We start from the raw sequence: 18449 nt of genomic DNA, 5'->3' as shown, positions 1-18449 counted from the left end.
CCAGGTGTGCAAGGCTTCCAGCCCGGGCAGCCCAGTGAGCAGGAAAATGATGGAGGAAGCTGTGGTGTTCTGGAAGGTTGACATATTGAATTCAAATATTAAACTTGCAGCTGAGGATCCTGAAATGACAAGTTTGGTAATTCAAGACTGGCTATTTGTAATAACGAAACAAATGTGTATATGAAATTTCCACATAAGATAGTCACTGTAAGCAAGTGTGTATTATGTAAGTATTATGGACAGTTTGATGTTATAATTTTTATTGTGCTCAGGCCAGATTTCTTACAAATGCATAGACTATATTTGATGGGGTTCAAATACCTTGCCATTTACTAAGTTACAAATATTAACTTAGATATTTACTAAGATAACAAATATTTCAGTGAATGCACCTCTCTTTTCTTACCTCTAGGTGTCCTCCTACCTAACAAGGTCCTTATAAGGCATATACTAAGTAATATAAGAAATATCTCAGCAGAGTGGTCCACTGACGTAAGTCTCACAAAGAGTTTTATTTATTGTGATTCATTTATAACAAGCAATATAGGGGATCACCTAGATGACCACCTACAGATGACTGGATAAAAAAATGCAGCATCATGATACACAATTAGGTTTTACATGGCCACAGAGAAAACCAAAATTATATCATTTTCAGGGAAATGAATTAAATCAAATATCATTACATTAAGTAAAATAAGACAGATTCTTAAAGATAATGCTACACTTCTCTTCTATGTCTAGATACATCAAACACACACACACATACATGCCCATACAAACATACAAATATACACATATGTGGTACATACATACACATATATGTGTGAAAGTAAAGTACATATTTTGGTGAGAATATAGACTAAAGAATTAAAGAGGAAGGACAATTAAAAGAATTAAAAGTACTGTATGTTTTCTCCTCTAAGTATAAACTAGTTTCTGTCTGTTTGTTGAGTCTCAATCTGTCACGCTGGCCTGAAACTCACTATGTAGATAAGGTTTGCTTCAAAATCATCACTGTCTCTGCTTCCCAAGTGCTGGCATTAAGGATGTGATCCAGGACACCTGGAAGAACCTAGTTTTAGTGTGTATGCATGAATGTGCATGTGTGCAAGTGTGCTGTGTGTGTATATGCGTGCATGCGTGCATGCATTATGTGTGTGTGCGTGCGTGCGTGCGTGCATGCGTGCATGTGTGCGTGTGTGCAGAACATGAAAGCAGAAGGTGAACTATTAGAGGGAACAGGCAAGTGTGGAGACTATGGGATGATGGGGCGGTGCATATGAACAGAGTGCAAAGGTAGATATGCATTAAAAGGTTGTAGCACAGGCCATTATTTTGTCACTAAATAAGATTTCAACCATTTAATTATCTTCTAAAAATAAAATCTACCTAAAAAGAGTTCTCCTTGACTGAAAGGTTAATTAGCATGTCTTTAAGGGCAAGCAAATCTTGATATGAATATCTATATTCCTTATCTAATGCGTTTTTCCCTGTGATCATCAGCAATGTGAATGATGAGCTCTTCACATGCTAGAAAATGGACATGTGATGGACTTTTCCTAGTGATGGTGTGCAAAATTACACCATTTTGGTAATTCATTGTTCTTTTCATTTAGCTCTAATTTTACTGTGTGTGCTGCTTTACAACCTTGGTACTAGATTTTTGCTCACAACCGGTGACAGGCATGAAACAAAATGCTATCTGGAGTCCTCTAGTTGTTGAAACTGTCACCCACTCATTTAAGTAAGACATACTGCCAAATATTTTTTTTAAAAAATAAAATGGATTAAAGATTTTTCCCCCTTTTTTCCTTATGCTCATTCCCCTCCTGCTCCCACTCTGATGGTGAAGGCAATGATGTGGGACTGTGAGTTTAGACTGGCTTGTTTCCCAAACAGCAGTGCTTTGGAAGTGATGACTTTCTTTATCCATTTATCTATTCCATCACCACTACTTTATAGAGTGTTTATGCCATTTTAGGAACTATTCCAATAACAATCTAAGTAATTGCTCGTTCCTGTAGCTGAAAGGTTTCCAGGATTTTCCCATGTCAATGCTGGTAAAACCTACAGAAAACCACTATTCATTTTATTCCTCAAATTCAGTGCTTTATTGCCCTCATCATAAATTCAAACTTTTTAATCTCTGTATTCACAATCAATATAATGTCTTCCCAAACATCATGTCCAATATAGTGGACAATATAGCGGACAGTATTGTGGCCAATGATCATTATTATTGTGACCTGTTCACTTGTCTACCTCCAGAACCATCTTAAATAATAGCTTGGACTTCACCTTCACAAGAATATCAACCAGGGCAAGTTTCTTCCTTCTTCTCCCTCTCCTCCTTCTCCTCCTTCTCCTCCTTCTCCTTCTCCTCCTTCTCCTCCTTCTCCTCCTTCTCCTCCTTCTCCTCCTTCTCCTCCTTCTCCTCCTTCTCCTCCTTCTCCTCCTTCTCCTCCTTCTCCTTCTTCTCCTCCTTCTCCTTCTCCTCCTTCTCCTTCTCCTCCTTCTCCTCCTTCTCCTTCTCCTCCTTCTCCTCCTTCTCCTTCTTCTTCTCCTTCCTTCTCCTTCTTCTCCTCCTTCTCCTCCTTCTCCTTCTCCTCCTTCTCCTCCTTCTCCTTCTTCTCCTCCTTCTCCTTCTCCTCCTTCTCCTCCTTCTCCTTCTCCTCCTTCTCCTCCTTCTCCTTCTCCTCCTTCTCCTCCTTCTCCTCCTTCTTCTCCTTCTTCTCCTTCTTCTCCTTCTCCTCCTTCTCCTCCTCCTTCTCCTCCTTCCCCTTCCCCTTCCTCTTCTTCTTCTTCTTCTTCTTCTTCTTCTTCTTCTTCTTCTTCTTCTTCTTCTTCTTCTTCTTCTTCTTCAAATGTGGCTCAATTCATTGGGTTCTTTGGATGGGGCACACCATACCATTTATAAATACAAGAATTTATTTTTAAGAAGCATTCAGTGATACCATGTTTACTAAATCATAGCACAAGATATTAATTCTGCATTTCATTCTCTCTCCCTCTCCCTCTCCCTCTCCTTCTCTCTCTCTCTCCCTCTCCTTCTCTCTCTCTCCCTCTCCCCTCTCTCTCTCTCTCTCTCTCTCTCTCTCTCTCTCTTTCTGTTAAAATTGAAATATTGGGGTGACATACAATAGTCTTCCCTAAACAACATACTCTGTCCCACTTTTCAACACTAATCTTACACAAAGATCCTATCCCAAATTGTCAGAGCATGCTGCAAGCTCAGTGCAGATTTGCTTTGAGTCTTTCTCTGTCTACTGGTCTTTAACATGGGTATGACAAGCAGTAAACCTGGGTTGCAGCACTGCCTAGCCACCAATAGACTGAACTCTCCAAATAAGTACTTCATTGCAGATGTCACTACTGTGAACTTGAGAAGTCAAAACTAGAATGTGGAAAATAGAATTGAAATGATTTGTAACTAGCCTATCATGCTCATAACATGTTACATGTATGCATGTAGGACATAAGAGTCATTGGACAGCCATCAATGAAGAGGTTGTCAGCAGTAGATAGGAGTGTCACTGGCCACTGACTGTAAGAGGCAGCTTTGAAACAAAACTCACTAGAATGACAAAAGCTCTTTAAACTTCTCTAAGGAGCAGGACAGAATGACTGCAACAATTAAACCCCACATATACAGAACAGAATGCCCAGAAATTATACGGTTTTGGAGCTTTCCAGTTTTCATTAGGGATCACATTTGAGGTTAATAACTTTCAAATTTTCAAGAAACAGTGTAGGTAGAAGCTATCATTTGCACGAATATAGCGATTTTACTTACAAATCACACAGATGTGTTCTTTCCTGCTGTCTTTTCCAGATGTAGGCTGGGGAGCTGGGGAAGCAGTAGGGAGATATCAGGAGTCATGTCTCAGGCTCTGAAATCCCTTCATTAGAAATCTCAAGGAGATGACACAAACCCCAAAGGGAGAGGCTTCCTGTGGGCTCATTGTGTTTTCTGGATTCTCTCTGATATACCTGACGTCAAGTGTCTTTATACATTCACTGTCGAGACTGGTATTCTAATTCTTTCACCCATGCCCTAAAAATGTCCCCAAATAGGAATAGCTTCTATATCTGTCACCTCACTCCTCATTCTCACACTAGTGCCTGGCCCAGTTGATAAAGGTATCAACTTTCCCGTGTACTAAATTAGATTTTATAATTTTGTTGAAACGTTTCACTTTTTTGTCCACAACCAAGTCATTTTTCTATTAATTTTTATTCAACAAAATAAGATATAATTAGATCTTTCTCTTTCCTATTTTTCCTTCCAATTCATCCCATATACCCCTCCATTGCTCCCTGACAAATCATGATCTCTTTTTCTTTAATCATTCTTATTTCTTATAAATAGATGTGTACCTAAATATATAAATACAACCAGTATATTCATACACTACTAGTTAGATGCACATGATTTCAGGGCTGACCATTTGGTATTGGATAAACAATTGGTAGACTCATTATTAAGAAAAACTCTAAAATTCTCAGAATTCTTTAGTTGCCTATAGTTCTTTGCCTATGGATGATACCATGTTAGTGTATCTACTTTCCCCTTCCATGAAATGTGTCCATTGGTGCTGCACTTCTTCAGGCCTGGCTTAGGCAGTCATATTGTTAAGGTATGCTTTGTAGGTGAAACTTCCCAGGAATTTCTAAAAGACACAGTCTCATGGAAGATTCTGTGTCTCTGGCTCTTACTGCCTGCCCCTCTTTCATGATGGTCCTTGAGCCTTAGTGTAGGAGATACAATAATCTTTATTAATTCCCTCATAAATCACTGTAAATACAATACATTTCAGGTTTTAGTACTGCTAATACAGAAAACAAAACAGAATCTCCTGTGCCTACCTTTTAAAACCCAATGGGTAAACAAATATCAAACACATCTATCACAACAGACAGAAATGCTTTTAATAAAGTGTTTTATCATCTAAGCATGTACCTGTCAGGTACAGTGCCATAATTCAGTATATTTATATAGTTCATTTTCTTCTAATATCTTATAATAATTATACATTTAATGTGTTACAGGATCAATTTTAATAATTGTCCATGTTACACTCAGATCTATTTAGGGTAATTTTCCACTTGGAAATATATAAATATTGACCTCAGTGCCCTTTATAATTTGAAATGTATTATTTTTGTTTGTATCGCAGTGTATTTATTGTGGTTCTTTACAACCATAAATAATGTTTGTAATAATAAATGCCACCAAAAATTATGAATTAATAAAACTTAGACTTTACCCAGAGATCTAATTATATGAAACATCAGAGGGTTATTATATTATATTCTAGAGTTAGTAAGACGCCTGTGACTACAAAGAGTGATTTAATTTTTTTGTATGCTGAAGGATCATAGCTCTACATTATAAGAGGCACAGATTTGTCAGAGGGAACAAAGTGCACAAGAAGTTTCTGTCTAAATAAACCTGTAGTTTCGGACTAAGCATTCTATAGTCTCTTGTGCTCTGCACCTTGGCTGGTTGTGGGTCTCTATTCATCATCAGCTACTGAAACACAGGTTTCTCAGATGAAGGCTGAGAGATGTGTCAGTAATTTTGGAAATAGCAATGAGTCATTAGGAGTCAGTTTAACACTGTGTCCCTTTAACAAGGTAATAGAAGTGCGTCCTCCCCTAGAGCCTACGGCCTATCTATGAATTTATTCATGGCCCCATAGTTGTGCTAGGTAAGGGTTCTGTCTTATCTGGAATGAGTTAGTGATGGGATATGAATATGAACAAAACACATTGTACAAAAATTTAAAGGACTAATAAGATGTTTTAAAATTAATATAAGAAAGAAACCCACATTCTAAGACTATAAAGACAGTAAAATTACCAAATCATTAAAAAGGGGGGAAACATCTACTAGCAAAGTTTAAAATTTATAGTTTAGTATTTATATTAGTGAATAATCAAGTTTAAGTCAGGTAACATCTTATAATGGATAATTCTAAAACTTTCCTAAATTAGCTTAAGAAAGAAAATGTTACCAGGGGCTTTGATTTTTATGTCTATCATGTTGTTAAATTATAAGATTCATTTATGAAGGATAAGAGATAAATACCAACAATGGGATGTTCAGAAAGGGGGCATCTTGCTTCCCAAATCTCTGCACCAGACAGAGACTACGTTACTGTAAGGGATGGCAGCAGCACTGAGATGGGACAAGCAAGTATCACAGATCTTTTCCCACCCCTCCCTGGATGCACTGCAGAGTACAGAGTGGATGATCTGAACAGAAGAATGAGGAAGAATGTGGCTACAGGAAAAACACAGATGCTTGAAGAGCAGGAGTCAAAGAACAGGAGCTGTCATATTCATGACTACATGTGCAAAACCCACTGCAATGGTTGTGAACTATTGAGATCATGACATACCTCAGTGAGTTGCAGATGACAGTGAAGAGGTCCAAGGCTATCACTAAGCAAACTGAAGATTCCATGAATGTGAAGACATGAATAACAATATTTGGCCAATACAGGCATTAAAATGACTTCCTTATAGCTCTTTTCCCATTCATATTGCAAGTTTGACTTGCTTGATCTATGCAAGTTTTGTGTATGTAACCATACTTCCTATGAATTGATTGTGTAACAGCATGTCCTATCCATAAGTCCCCTTTCATGACATTTGTCCTCAGCCATCTCTTAGATTCTTTCCAAACTTAGGAGTAAGTGGGGCACTAAGGGATGTCAAGAGGAGGTAGTGCTAGGAGTGTGATCAAATAGCATTGTATAACTATACAAATTTTCAAGAATTAAATATTGTTTTTTAAAGATTGATTGATTGATTGATTGATTGATTATAAGCACACTGTAGCTATCTACAGACACACCAGAAGAGGACATCAGATCTCATTACAAATGGTTGTGAGCCACCATGTGGTTGCTGGGATCTGAACTCAGGGTCTCTGGAAGACCAGCCTGTGCTCTTAACCACTGAGCCATTTCTACAGCCCTAAATATTGTTTTTAAAAGGCTAATTTCTCAAACAACAAACCAGATGGTGACCAACAAAATGACTAACACAGAAAGGCACAGACACAGGTTGGTGAAGGACAGCATGAACAAGAAATAGTACATGGGTTCCTGGAGGCTTGACTCAGTGACGATGAGAAGGAGGACTATGCCATTCCCAAGGGTAATAATGGCATACAGAAAGAGACAGAAGTCCATTTGTGGGAGATCTCAAGACCTAGAATGCCAGTGAGGAAGAATGAATGGTGGGAGGGCACTGCTCTAGTTGAAGGATGGCATAGTGACAGAAAGAAGCAGATGCCCTTGGGGGAAAGGCAAACAACTTTTAGCAACAGAGAACAGAAAGACTTCCAACCTCTGCTACTTACCTCACAACTTAGGCTCATTGGAGAACTAGATCCTGACCCAGTGCTTCAAGGGAAATGCATGGCTTTTCCTGGAAAAGGAATAAAGTGACCTCTGTGAAGAGACTCATGCTCTCAAACGGTCCACACTGCCTTCTCTCTAGGCCTCAGTGTATTTACGTACATACATTTAAAAGAAAAGATTAAGTAAACAAGGAAAAATATAACCCAGTTCTACGACAATCAGAAGAACAGGCAGGATATCTCTGGGAAACAATAAGCCAGCACACGAGGTAGTTTGCCCTGCTTTTCCCTACTTCTCAGCTTCTGAGACCAAAAATCCTGAGGGCATTCTGATTTATAAGTTCTTGTGTAAATGAAAATAGGACAATAAGACATAAACATGAATGGGAATAGTGTAAAGTACTTGTGATTGAACAAATACTTGTTACCATTGGGTAGAAAAATCTAAACATTTAGACTTTAATGGTGATAAAAGAAAAGGTTTTGTTTATACAGGTAATAGTTGAGAGCCTGATTCTGTTTTAGGGAAATTCTGCCTACAGAAGGACAACTTAATGAGCTCAAGAGAAAAGCAATTCATTGGAAGTTGATGAGAAAAATCAGAGGGACAGTATCACCTGTACAGGTTCTTTGAATTTTCATTTCAGAAAGCTTGGCTGATATTTAATTAACTGACAGCTGGATCTCCCTAGTTTGTGTACATGCACATACCCACATTGCAAAGAAACTTTGAGATTGAGAAAATTTTTTGATATCAGTTCTTACCTTAAATTTATTAATATTAATTTTATCTATAAAAAGAATTCTTGCTTTTAATATATTTTCATTGGACTCATTAATGCTTCTATTCATTCAATAATTATTTTCATATGAGAATTGTTAATGCTTGTAACAGACAAAATAAGGTACTACAGGAAGGTCTGTGTACAACAACAAGAAAGTTGCATGTGAGTGAAAGTTAACTTAGTAATCTTCTGAAAACATATGAGCAAGAGGTTAGATCTCAGTCTTGATGTCATTCTAAAATTGAAAAGGGTAGATAATTAGGTTAAACACACACACATGAGTATAATCTAGTGATAAACACTAATGCATTCACATCTTAATTGGCATCTTAATGCGTAAAGAGTCCTTTACTGATGCAAAAGCACAAACAGTCAGGAAAATGGCTGTCGAGCAATATACACTCAATTTCTCTAAAATGCTTTTTTAAATTTAAACTTATTTTAAAGCAAAACTTGTGTTGCAAAATACAGGAATTCCTAGGAACCTCAGACTTAGATAGGCCATGGACCTAGGAAAAATTCAAATACTATTGATTTTCTAAAGGAACACAGCAATAAAATGGCATCCTGCTGTACTCCTAGATCAGTGCTTCACTCAACCATCATCAAGAAGATTCTTCCTGCAGCAGATGGTAACTAGCACAGGGATCCACAGCTGGATAGTGTGCTGAGAGTAGGAGGCTTTGGGACAGTCAGTCCTAAGTGGGATGTCTTTATCAAAACCTTCCCCTCAGGGTTCAGGGAGCTATGCAGGAGATGACACAGGGATGGATGCCACCAAGGAAATAATGTCCACCGACACTAACAGGGCAATGTACATATGAACTCAGAGACTGAGTGCACAGGGCCTACACAGGTTCAAACCGGAGGGGGTTCCATCACCAAGAGAGGAAGCACACATAAGCTTCCATTCTAACCTAAAACCTCATTTCATATGATACATACACACAAAGGAAAAGCTAGTTTTCTGAAATGGAACCCACTTGATGTATTAAGCCCACATAAGGGTAGGCATCATACCCACTAGGAGATAGGCAACAAAAATATGAACTCAATGATCTTTTTGTAGACTTCTGTCTCATATTACTTTCTTTGGGCTTTGTTTTTTGGGGGAGGGCTTGTTTTACTGATATTTTACTAATATGTTTAACTGATATTTTGCTAATTATGGTTTCTGATTTTGTATTTTTATAGGAATTTTTTGTTTCTGGTGTGTGTGTGTGTGTGTGTGTGTGTGTGTGTGTGTGTGTCCATTTCTTGTGCTTCCTGGTTTTACTTTGTTTTTTTTCTGGTTTGCTTGCTGTGTTTGTTTCCCTGTTTTCTAAAGAGATAGAGAAAGAAGGCTGGAGTTTGGGGGTGGGGAATAGAATGATCTGAGAGGAGTCGAGGGGGATAACACCATAATGAAGGTATATGTTAAAAATATTTTCAATAAAAACAAAGAAAAACACAAAATGATCTACCTGCTTCTGTTTCTGACATGGTTGCTATGAATATGAAGTGGCATAATTTGTACGAATGGACTCTCTAATCTATGCTATGTATGTATTCAAATACTAAAGATTTTAAGTATGAATTTATTTCAAAAGCTTCTTTATATAAAAGGCCTTCCTCTAGTTGTTTAGTAAAAGGAAAGCAGAAGTGACCTTCCTGTTTCCTTACAACAACTGGAATTCACATCCATGAGAAATCTTCTTCTTACTTTGGACAAATGGACTTTAATAAGGAAATATCCCTTCTTGTGATGTTAGGGACTGACCCTAGATGACCCATTATCTAAGTCCCTGAAGTACCAGGATGAACCTGTCAATAACATAGAATTTCAGGATGTAACCTTAGCTCCTGGGTAACTATCAAAAGATCTAAGGATGCTAATATCTCAACTTTGCTTCTAAAACAACTAGATACAAGAACCATCACAGTTGTGACTTTTATTACTTCCATCCCCTTTGCAATTTGCCCTCAAATGCCTGCTGTCTATTGTATTGAGTGAAATAATTCCTCTGTTCATCAAGAGTGTGATTTCTATCTTCCAGTCTAAACAGTGAGAGATATACTCATTAACAACCTACACTTTGCCTTAAGAAAGATCCAAGTACAAAAACACATATTAAAACATTTCTGTTTGATTCTTCGTAAATATAAATATGTCTTTGTTGTAAAAATTATCCCTCAAAAAAACCATTAATTATCTTTGATGTCTCAAAATGACCAAAATGACCTGACCTTCTGGTCCTCTTGCCTGAGCAGCACTGCAAATGCAGAAGCCCAGCCCCACACGCAGTTAACGCAGTGCTGGGATATAAACTACATACAAGAGTCAAAATTAAAAGTTACTTTTCATTGGTGACCTTCACAAAATATCTTCTCTGAAGAGATGAAGATATGATTGACCAAATACATTAGATCCCTAATGATACTACCTGTTCAATAAGAGATTTGAGAATCAGAGATATTTGTCCAATTAAGTAATAATGAACAATGATGGTTGCCATGGTATATTTGGGTGATAACACTTTGTAATTTGGAATGATAAGTTATATTTTATTTCCACTTATGAATAGAAGTGATGGCATTTCTGTCACTAAAGAAAAGAGTTGGATATAAGTATCATTGAAATCTTCCATTAAGAAGGAAGAAAAACAGTTCTATCATGACATTTTAGGGAACACTGATATTTTGAAAATCTGGAGTTTACATTAGTCTCTTTTGGCTCATACATTCTTTCTCCCAACCAAATCTATCAATTTGATAACTATCAATGTGAGGATGTTACAATGTATCTCAGCATTATAACCCCCTTAAAGGTCACTTTCTTTTTCCACGAAGTGCCAAAGACAGAACACATATGAAACAGCCATCTAGCTCTTTGTCATGCTGGAAGAGAGAACTTTCAGCACAGCCTTCCTGATCTGCTTGGTCTTCACACTGTAGATGATGGGGTTCATGACAGGAGGGATCAGCAGGTAGGCGTTGGCAATCAGAGTATGCACATAGGGTGGAGCTCGTCTCCCAAATCTGTGGACAAAGGACAGACTGAGCAGTGGAATATAGAACACAGCCACAGCCCCGATATGGGAGATACACGTGCTGAAGGCTTTCTTCCTCTCTTCTGGGGAAGCAATGCTGAGGACAGTTCTAATGATCAGGACATAGGAAAGGACAATGAAGACAGAGTCAACTCCAGCAGTGGAGATCAGGGCAGTGAGCCCAACTGCACTGTTGATCCTGGTGTCTGTGCACGAGAGCTTCATGATATCAGGGTGGAAACAGTAGGAGTGGTGGAGCACATGGCTTCTACAGTAGGACAATCTTTTCAGAAGCACTGCGAGGGGAGTCTGGATTAGGGTTCCACGGGTGATGATTGCTACTCCAATTACTACTATTTTAAGGTCAGTTAAGACTGAAGCATATCTAAGAGGGTTGGTGATGGCCACATAGCGATCATAAGCCATAGCCAACAGCACTGAGGATTCCATGACAGTGAAGAGTTGAATGAAGAACATCTGTGACAAGCAGGCATTGAAGCTGATCTCCCTGGCATTGAACCAGAATATCCCCAGCATGGTGACCATGGTGGATATGGAGAGCCCAAGGTCAGTGGTGGACAGCATAGAGAGGAAGTAATACATGGGCTCGTGGAGGCTGGGCTGAGAGATAATGGCAAAGAGAATCAGACTGTTCCCTGACAGGGCCGTTGCATAGAGAAAGCAGAAGGGAATGGAGATCCAGGTGTGCAAGGCTTCCAGCCCGGGCACCCCAGTGAGCAGGAAAATGATGGAAGAGGCTGTGGTGTTCTCTGAGGTTGACATATTGAATTCAAACTTCCGTATTTTTAGTTGAGAGTCCTACAATGATAGTATATATTTATTGATGATATATCCAGTACAAAGTGGGTCACTTCACTGGTAAACATTCCTGGAAGACAATAGCTGTTACAAATGATGGCTTATTACAAATGGAGTAGGAAAACTGGAGGAACAAGTGGAGAGGAAGACCATTCCCTTAGAGAAACAAAGTCATGAAATGAAGAATTATATAAGGATGAATTTTATACAAACCTAATATGCTAGGTGAATTAAGTCAGACTCAGAAAGGCATAAACCATGAGTTTTCTTTTTCATGTGGAATCATTTTTTGGAAGAATATGAAAGCATAAGAGGGAGCAATATGGTTATGTATTTTAAAAGGGGGTGACTAGGAGACCAGATAAAGTTTGACTTCCTTGCCATAGTGAAAAAGTTAAGGAGGGCAAGAGATGTGGCTCATCGGGAGAACATTATATAGTTGGTGTGGAGCTCTGGGGGTCTGTCTCAGCTCCAGAAAAAGAAAAGAAAGAAAACAAGAAAGGAAGGGAAGGAAGGTAAGAGTGTGGGATGTGGGAGGGAGGGGGAAAGAGAGGGAAGGAGGGGGAAAAGAAAAACATACCATAACAAAAATCTGTACAATGATGCCAATTTCCTCAGCAATTTATATTCCATTCTAAAATACTTGTCTCTTCCCTCCATCATCCTGCTCCTTGTAATGTCTTTCCTTTACCACTCACAGCATGCTGCCTGTCTTTCTACAACAATGGTTCATGAAGTAGAAATTCATGGACTGACCCTGGACTCCAACTGCATAGGTAGCAGTGAATAACCTTATTGGGGCACCAGTGGAAGGGGAAGCCCTTGGTCCTGCCAAGGTTGGACCCCCAGTGTAGGGGATTAGGGGGGCAGTAATGGGGTTGGATGGGGAGAAGAACCCCCATATAGAAGTAGAGGGGGGTTAGGAGGCCGATGGATAGGAATCCAGGAAAGGGAATCACATTTAAAATGTAAATAAGAAATACCCAATTTAATAAAAATGGAAGAAAAAGAAAAAAGAAAAAAGTAAGAGTAAACCTTTTTATAACTAAAGATTTTTACAGTCTTTTCAAAAAGAAAAAGTCAGACTTAAAGAATAATAATGCAATGGCATGCCTATAATTGTTAATAAAAATATCTAGAATTTAAAACAAAAGAAATCTGGCATCAACTGACATGAAACACTCTGCTGCATAGCATGACCTCTGTCCGGCTACATTTTAAAGTATTAAGACTTCAGTGGTTTGAAACAATGTACATTCCTTACAATTATCTGTGTTGGAGTGTAGCAAAACTGTTTCCTCAACTCAGGATCCCAGAAAGCAGAATTTGAGATTTCAGCCCTGAGCTGTGTGTTCCCCTGAAACTGAGAGTCCTCATCAGGTTACTGGCAGAATTCAAATCTTTGTGATATAAATTTGAGGTCTCTAGTCTCTTGCTGGCTGATGGGTGGAGGAGGAGACTCGTGCATCCTCAATGCCACCTTTGAGCTCATGCATGAGGTTCTCTCACAACATGATTTTGTACCTCTTCAAATACAAAACAAGAACCATCTGTAGCTTTACCTTCTCTCCAAAAACTCCTGTGATCATTGGATTCAGTCCTCTGAGAATTCTGCCACAAGTAATGGAGCCACCAACTCTCTAAACCCTTTTTTTATTATTTCTTTTTAAAATTATAACATAATTGTATCATTTTGTCTTTCCCTTTATTTCCTCCAAACCTTCCTTTATACCCCTCTGTCAAATCCATAGCCTCCTTTTTCATTAATTTTATGTGCATATATGTGTATGTATGTACATATAGTGACCATTTATTGAGCATGTTTTTCCTCTCATTCCACGATCACCACTTTATAAAATATTTGCATCAAGAAGAATAGAAATGTTGCTGAAAGTAATTTCTTGCCTTGTGGTGCCAGTTTCCTGACTTTCTCCCCACTGGTGACAGTGGAGTCTTTGCAAACAGGCCTGCACACTCCCCCTATTCGCCTGCCCTCAGCATGAAGTCACACTCAGTATCACATTGCTAAAATCATTTTTCCAAACTGGCAAATACCTATTTTTTTAAAACTCTGACAAGCTCAACCTGAGATTCCCCTTACTTGACCAAACTCCTGCATTCTGAAGTACTTTACTTAAATGGTGTAGCTTTCTCTTTTCTAAATGGGGCTAAGCTTTTTAGACTCTCCATCTGACCCATAGAGTTATTGATAAATTCAACATAAATTTCTGCTTATGGAAACACTCAGTGACATCACCTTCACTAGGTTGAATCACAAGAAAACATTTCCTCTGAGTTATGTATATTCTTTCAGATTCATACATACAGATTAAAGTTTATTCTATTGTTTGATAGACACTATCTGAAAATATACCTCTCTAAATAAAATAAGTTGATGGTAGGTGGACACCTTGCTTATTAATCATTTATATTCTTTTGAAAAGATACATCTCATTTTTAAATGTCTGTTTATAAGAGGTGGGGTTGTATAGGCTAGTGCAGGTGTCTACAGAGGCCAAAGCCATTGGACACCCTGGAATTGAAGTTAGAGACGGTTGTGAGCCCCTTACCATTGATGCTGAAAAAACAAACTTGGACTCTCCTTTTAACCACTGAGCCATCTCTTCAGGGTCTCATTATTCATTAATGCCTTCCATTATATTATAACAAATGAAAACAAAATAGTGTAAGGTTAACATTTATACAGTCTAAATATTTAAAGAACTGACCAGTAATTCTGAACTTAGCTCAGGACCTCAGTGTATGACCTTCGGCACCTCCTCTCTCTGTACTTCAAAAGTTCTCATTCAGATTTCATTGCTTAGAAGATGTGTGCGTGTGTGTGTGTGTGTCTGTCTGTCTGTCTGTCTGGGTTAATGTATTCACATATGGGGGGTGAACATACATTTGACAGGGGAACAAACACTTCAGGTGTAATCTCTAGCACCTTTCATCTTATTCTCTCCAGACAAGAATTCTCACTGAGCGTGGGACAAGACTGTCAGCTAGGACGCCTCCACAAACTCCCTATCTGTTGGCCATAGTGCTGGCATTTTACATGGGTACTGGAGATTCAAACTTCCATCTACATGCTTGCATAACAACATCTCTTACTCACTGACCTGTCTCTTCAGGTCCCTCGTAAATGAGACAGGGTCTCATATATTTTATGCAGGTATCAAACTCTATGTAGACAAGAATGACCTTAAATTTCAGATCCCCCTGCCTTCAACTCTAGAGTACTGGAAATGCAAGTGTATGACATTTCATCCTCTTTACCTCATTTATGCAGTGTTGTGGGTCAAAACTAGGGGGTGGTGAAGGCTACCAACTGAGCTATATCCCCATGCTCTCTACCAGAAAGTTTTATGTGATTCATGGAGTTTATTCATAGTCTCAACCCTATATGTATGTGTGTGTGTGTGTGTATATGTATGTATATCTCCCCTTCCATGTGTGTGTCTGTATGTATGTATTATGTATGTCTCCCCTTCCGTGTGTATGGTGTGTGTGTGTGTGTGTGTGTGTGTGTGTGTGTGTATAAAAATTTTGGGATTGTTTATGGATGACCCTGGTTTGTACTGCATGATAATCCCCTCCTCTGTCCAACCCTTTGTTAAATGACCTACTTATACTAAGATGATGACATCTCAGCTAAACTTTAACTCAGTACCAAAGGTCCTATGCTTAACCAATTTGAATTGTCTTTTCTTTGCCCAATATTGCAGCAAATTTTTTAGAATCCTGGGCAACCCTAAGTCCCATGAAATGTCTGCCTTCAACTAGACTGAGTTCTCCAAATGAGTACATAACCTTCCACTTTTATGAACTTTGGTAAGTCAGCAATGGTATGTGGGGGTTAAAATGGTAGCGTTTGTGAAGAATCAATGTGATAACAGTCAAACAGAATATGGGAGGTGTACGAGAATAGCCAATGAAGATGACAATGTTGGAGCAGTGCACATAGGGAAGGAGTGGCAGCCAGCTTTAGATGGCAGTTTTGAATGTTCTTAAACCACCCAGAAAACTCAAAATTGTAATGGTGCTCTAATCTCCTTTGTGAAGCAAGACAATTGTACTAAACTCACTTAGAATAGATGGCCCAAAGTTACAGATTTCTGATTTTTCTAGGTTTCCTTAGGAACCCAGAAGATGTCCATGAGGCTAATAAAATCTTTTTATTCTCATGAGAAACAGCAGAGGTAAAATCTATTGTTTTCCTGAATGTAACAGCTGTACTTACAATTACACAGATTGTTCTTTTGTGCCTTTCTCTTGGAGCCGGCAGAGATGCTGAGTTCTTCTGCACAGGGATACAGAACATTTATGGGGAGAGCTGTCTCTGGCTTTCTGAAATCTCTTCATCAGAAAACCCCCGATGGAGATGATGTGGATCCCGGAGGATGAAGCTCCCATGGGCTCATTCTACTTTATGGTTTCCTTTCCTCATCCTCATTGTGAGTTCCTTCAGCTTCCATGAATAAATAGTATTATAATTCTTTCTTCCAGTATCAGAGAATCTTCCTATAAATGCTCATTTGTAAAATCCCCCTCCCCATCTATTCTAGAATGCAATTCTGAATGTCTTGATCTTGTGTAGGTCTTATGCACGGAAGCATAGCTGCTTTGAGTCCATGCCCTATAACCTTTAGAAAGATGTTTCTGTCATTACTGCTCCATAGACAGCAAATAATCTTTATTAACTTTTTCAAGAAGGCACTTTAAGGATTTAACATATTCTAGAGTTTTGCACTAGATTGATACAAAGAACAGAACATAGTCTTTCTCCATCAAGAACTAGATATAAAAACCAGTGCTTTATCACAAACTATTTGTTTCCATTAATTATTTTTAATTAAGATATTCTGAGAATGGGGTCCCCATTGGAGGAATTAGAGAAAGGTTTGAATTAGCTGAAGGGGTTTACAACCCCATAAGAACAACAATCCCAACCAACCAGAGCTCCCAGGGACTAAGCCACTATCCAAAGAGTACACATGGACACACCCATAGCTCTAGCTGCATATGTAGCAGAGGATGGTCTTGCTGGGCACCAATGGGAGGAGAAACCCTTGGTCCTGCCAAGGCTGAAACATATTGAAAAACAATGTTACACCATGTTAGCATAAGCTGCTCATCCCTTGTCATTCCCCAGTGTAGAGGAATGTCAGGGTAGGAAGGGGGGTGATTGGGGAGGGGAAACACCCTCATAGTAGAAGGGGGAGGGGATAGGATAGGGGGCTTATGGACAGGAAACTGGGAAAGGGAATTACATTTAAAATGTAAATTTAAAAGTATCCAATAAAAAAAGAATAATATGGAAGCTGGCATTCCATATATCTGAGGTTTCCTGACTCCCTTATATGACATTTTGTTTCCCTTTGTCTTACATGGTAGCATCAGGGATGACAAGGAATGAGCACTTCATGCTAACGTGGTGTAACATTGTTTTTCAATGTTTCAAGTTTTTGTGTCAGTTTTATATTTTCATTGCTTTCTATATATAACAAAATCCTCATTCTTAGAAGCAGGTTGACTGAAGTCTAAAATGAAAATCTGGTAAATTTAAATTAACTAAAATATACAGCTATATATTCATATTAGAAGAACAAGATTTATCATCTAAATGTGTTTGAAACTAAAAGGTCTGTTTTCTTAAATATATTGGGACAGTGTTCAAAATATATCTGGACAAATGAAATGTGAAAAAAATATTCTGGAGTACAGGGTGATCATTCAGTATATGTACTCAGTGCATAATGATAAAATTAGTATAGTTAGGATTTTAATGTCTTATATTATTTTTAAATTTTAAATTAGGCTGGAATAACTGTACAATTATGTGACAGAACTTTAGTTTCAATGTATGACTGCATTGTGTGATGATCAAATCAGGGGACGGTTTCCTGGGGTACATTTTAGACAATACATTGCTAGGTCTTGCATTTTACAAAGAGATTGCAAAGCTTCCTTAGAGAATTAGAAAAGAACTCATTTCAATCACTTTTTCTTATCCATTCTTTAGTGATTCTACTTTTACATCTTATTCAACTCTGAATATATGATTGGCAATAATTATCATTTTAAAGGTACTATGTAAATTACACAATTATTGAAACATATTTTAGGGTCTTTATTATATGAGCCATTAATAGTTATATAATCTGGAGAACTAAAATCAATTTACCAATGACCATAAACATGCTTTCGCATATTATACCAGGTACAAAGGTCATGATTGCATGATAAATAGACAACATGATATCTCTGTCATTAGGCAACCAAGAGTCCAAAACTCTGCAGGCAGGAACTTACAACACTAGAATAAATGAAATATATTTATTAGCAGGTTCTTTTAAGCTATGGTGTTAAATCACTCAAGTGAATAATAAAACAGAAATTCAAGGAAGACTCTTTAAAAAAAAAAACTTTAAAACTTTC

General features: G+C 38.1%; 2 protein-coding genes and 1 pseudogene across 2 annotated transcripts in view; 1 reads left to right on the top strand and 2 right to left on the bottom strand.

Annotated features, from left to right (window-relative positions):
* Olr55-ps (olfactory receptor pseudogene 55) lies at positions 6990 to 7291 on the bottom strand (annotated as a pseudogene).
* On the bottom strand, positions 11022 to 11972 carry Or51f23c (olfactory receptor family 51 subfamily F member 23C). The gene has a single exon (NM_001000130.1). It carries the CDS (start codon positions 11970 to 11972, stop codon positions 11022 to 11024), a length of 951 nt encoding a protein of 316 aa, NP_001000130.1.
* A 3753-nt stretch (positions 11973 to 15725) lies between these two features.
* The window catches only part of Olr59 (olfactory receptor 59), a 34663-nt gene continuing 31939 nt past the window's right edge, over positions 15726 to 18449 (top strand). The window contains exon 1 of the mRNA XM_008759671.2: positions 15726 to 15842. The gene's annotated coding sequence lies outside the window, so the exon portion shown is untranslated. The remainder of the gene's footprint in view (positions 15843 to 18449) is intronic.

This window comes from Rattus norvegicus, chromosome 1 (genome assembly GCF_036323735.1).
Source record: "Rattus norvegicus strain BN/NHsdMcwi chromosome 1, GRCr8, whole genome shotgun sequence".
Classification (NCBI taxonomy): Eukaryota; Metazoa; Chordata; class Mammalia; order Rodentia; family Muridae; genus Rattus; species Rattus norvegicus.
The sequence above is the reverse complement of the archived record's forward strand: the minus strand, read 5'-3'. Positions and strand labels throughout refer to the sequence as shown.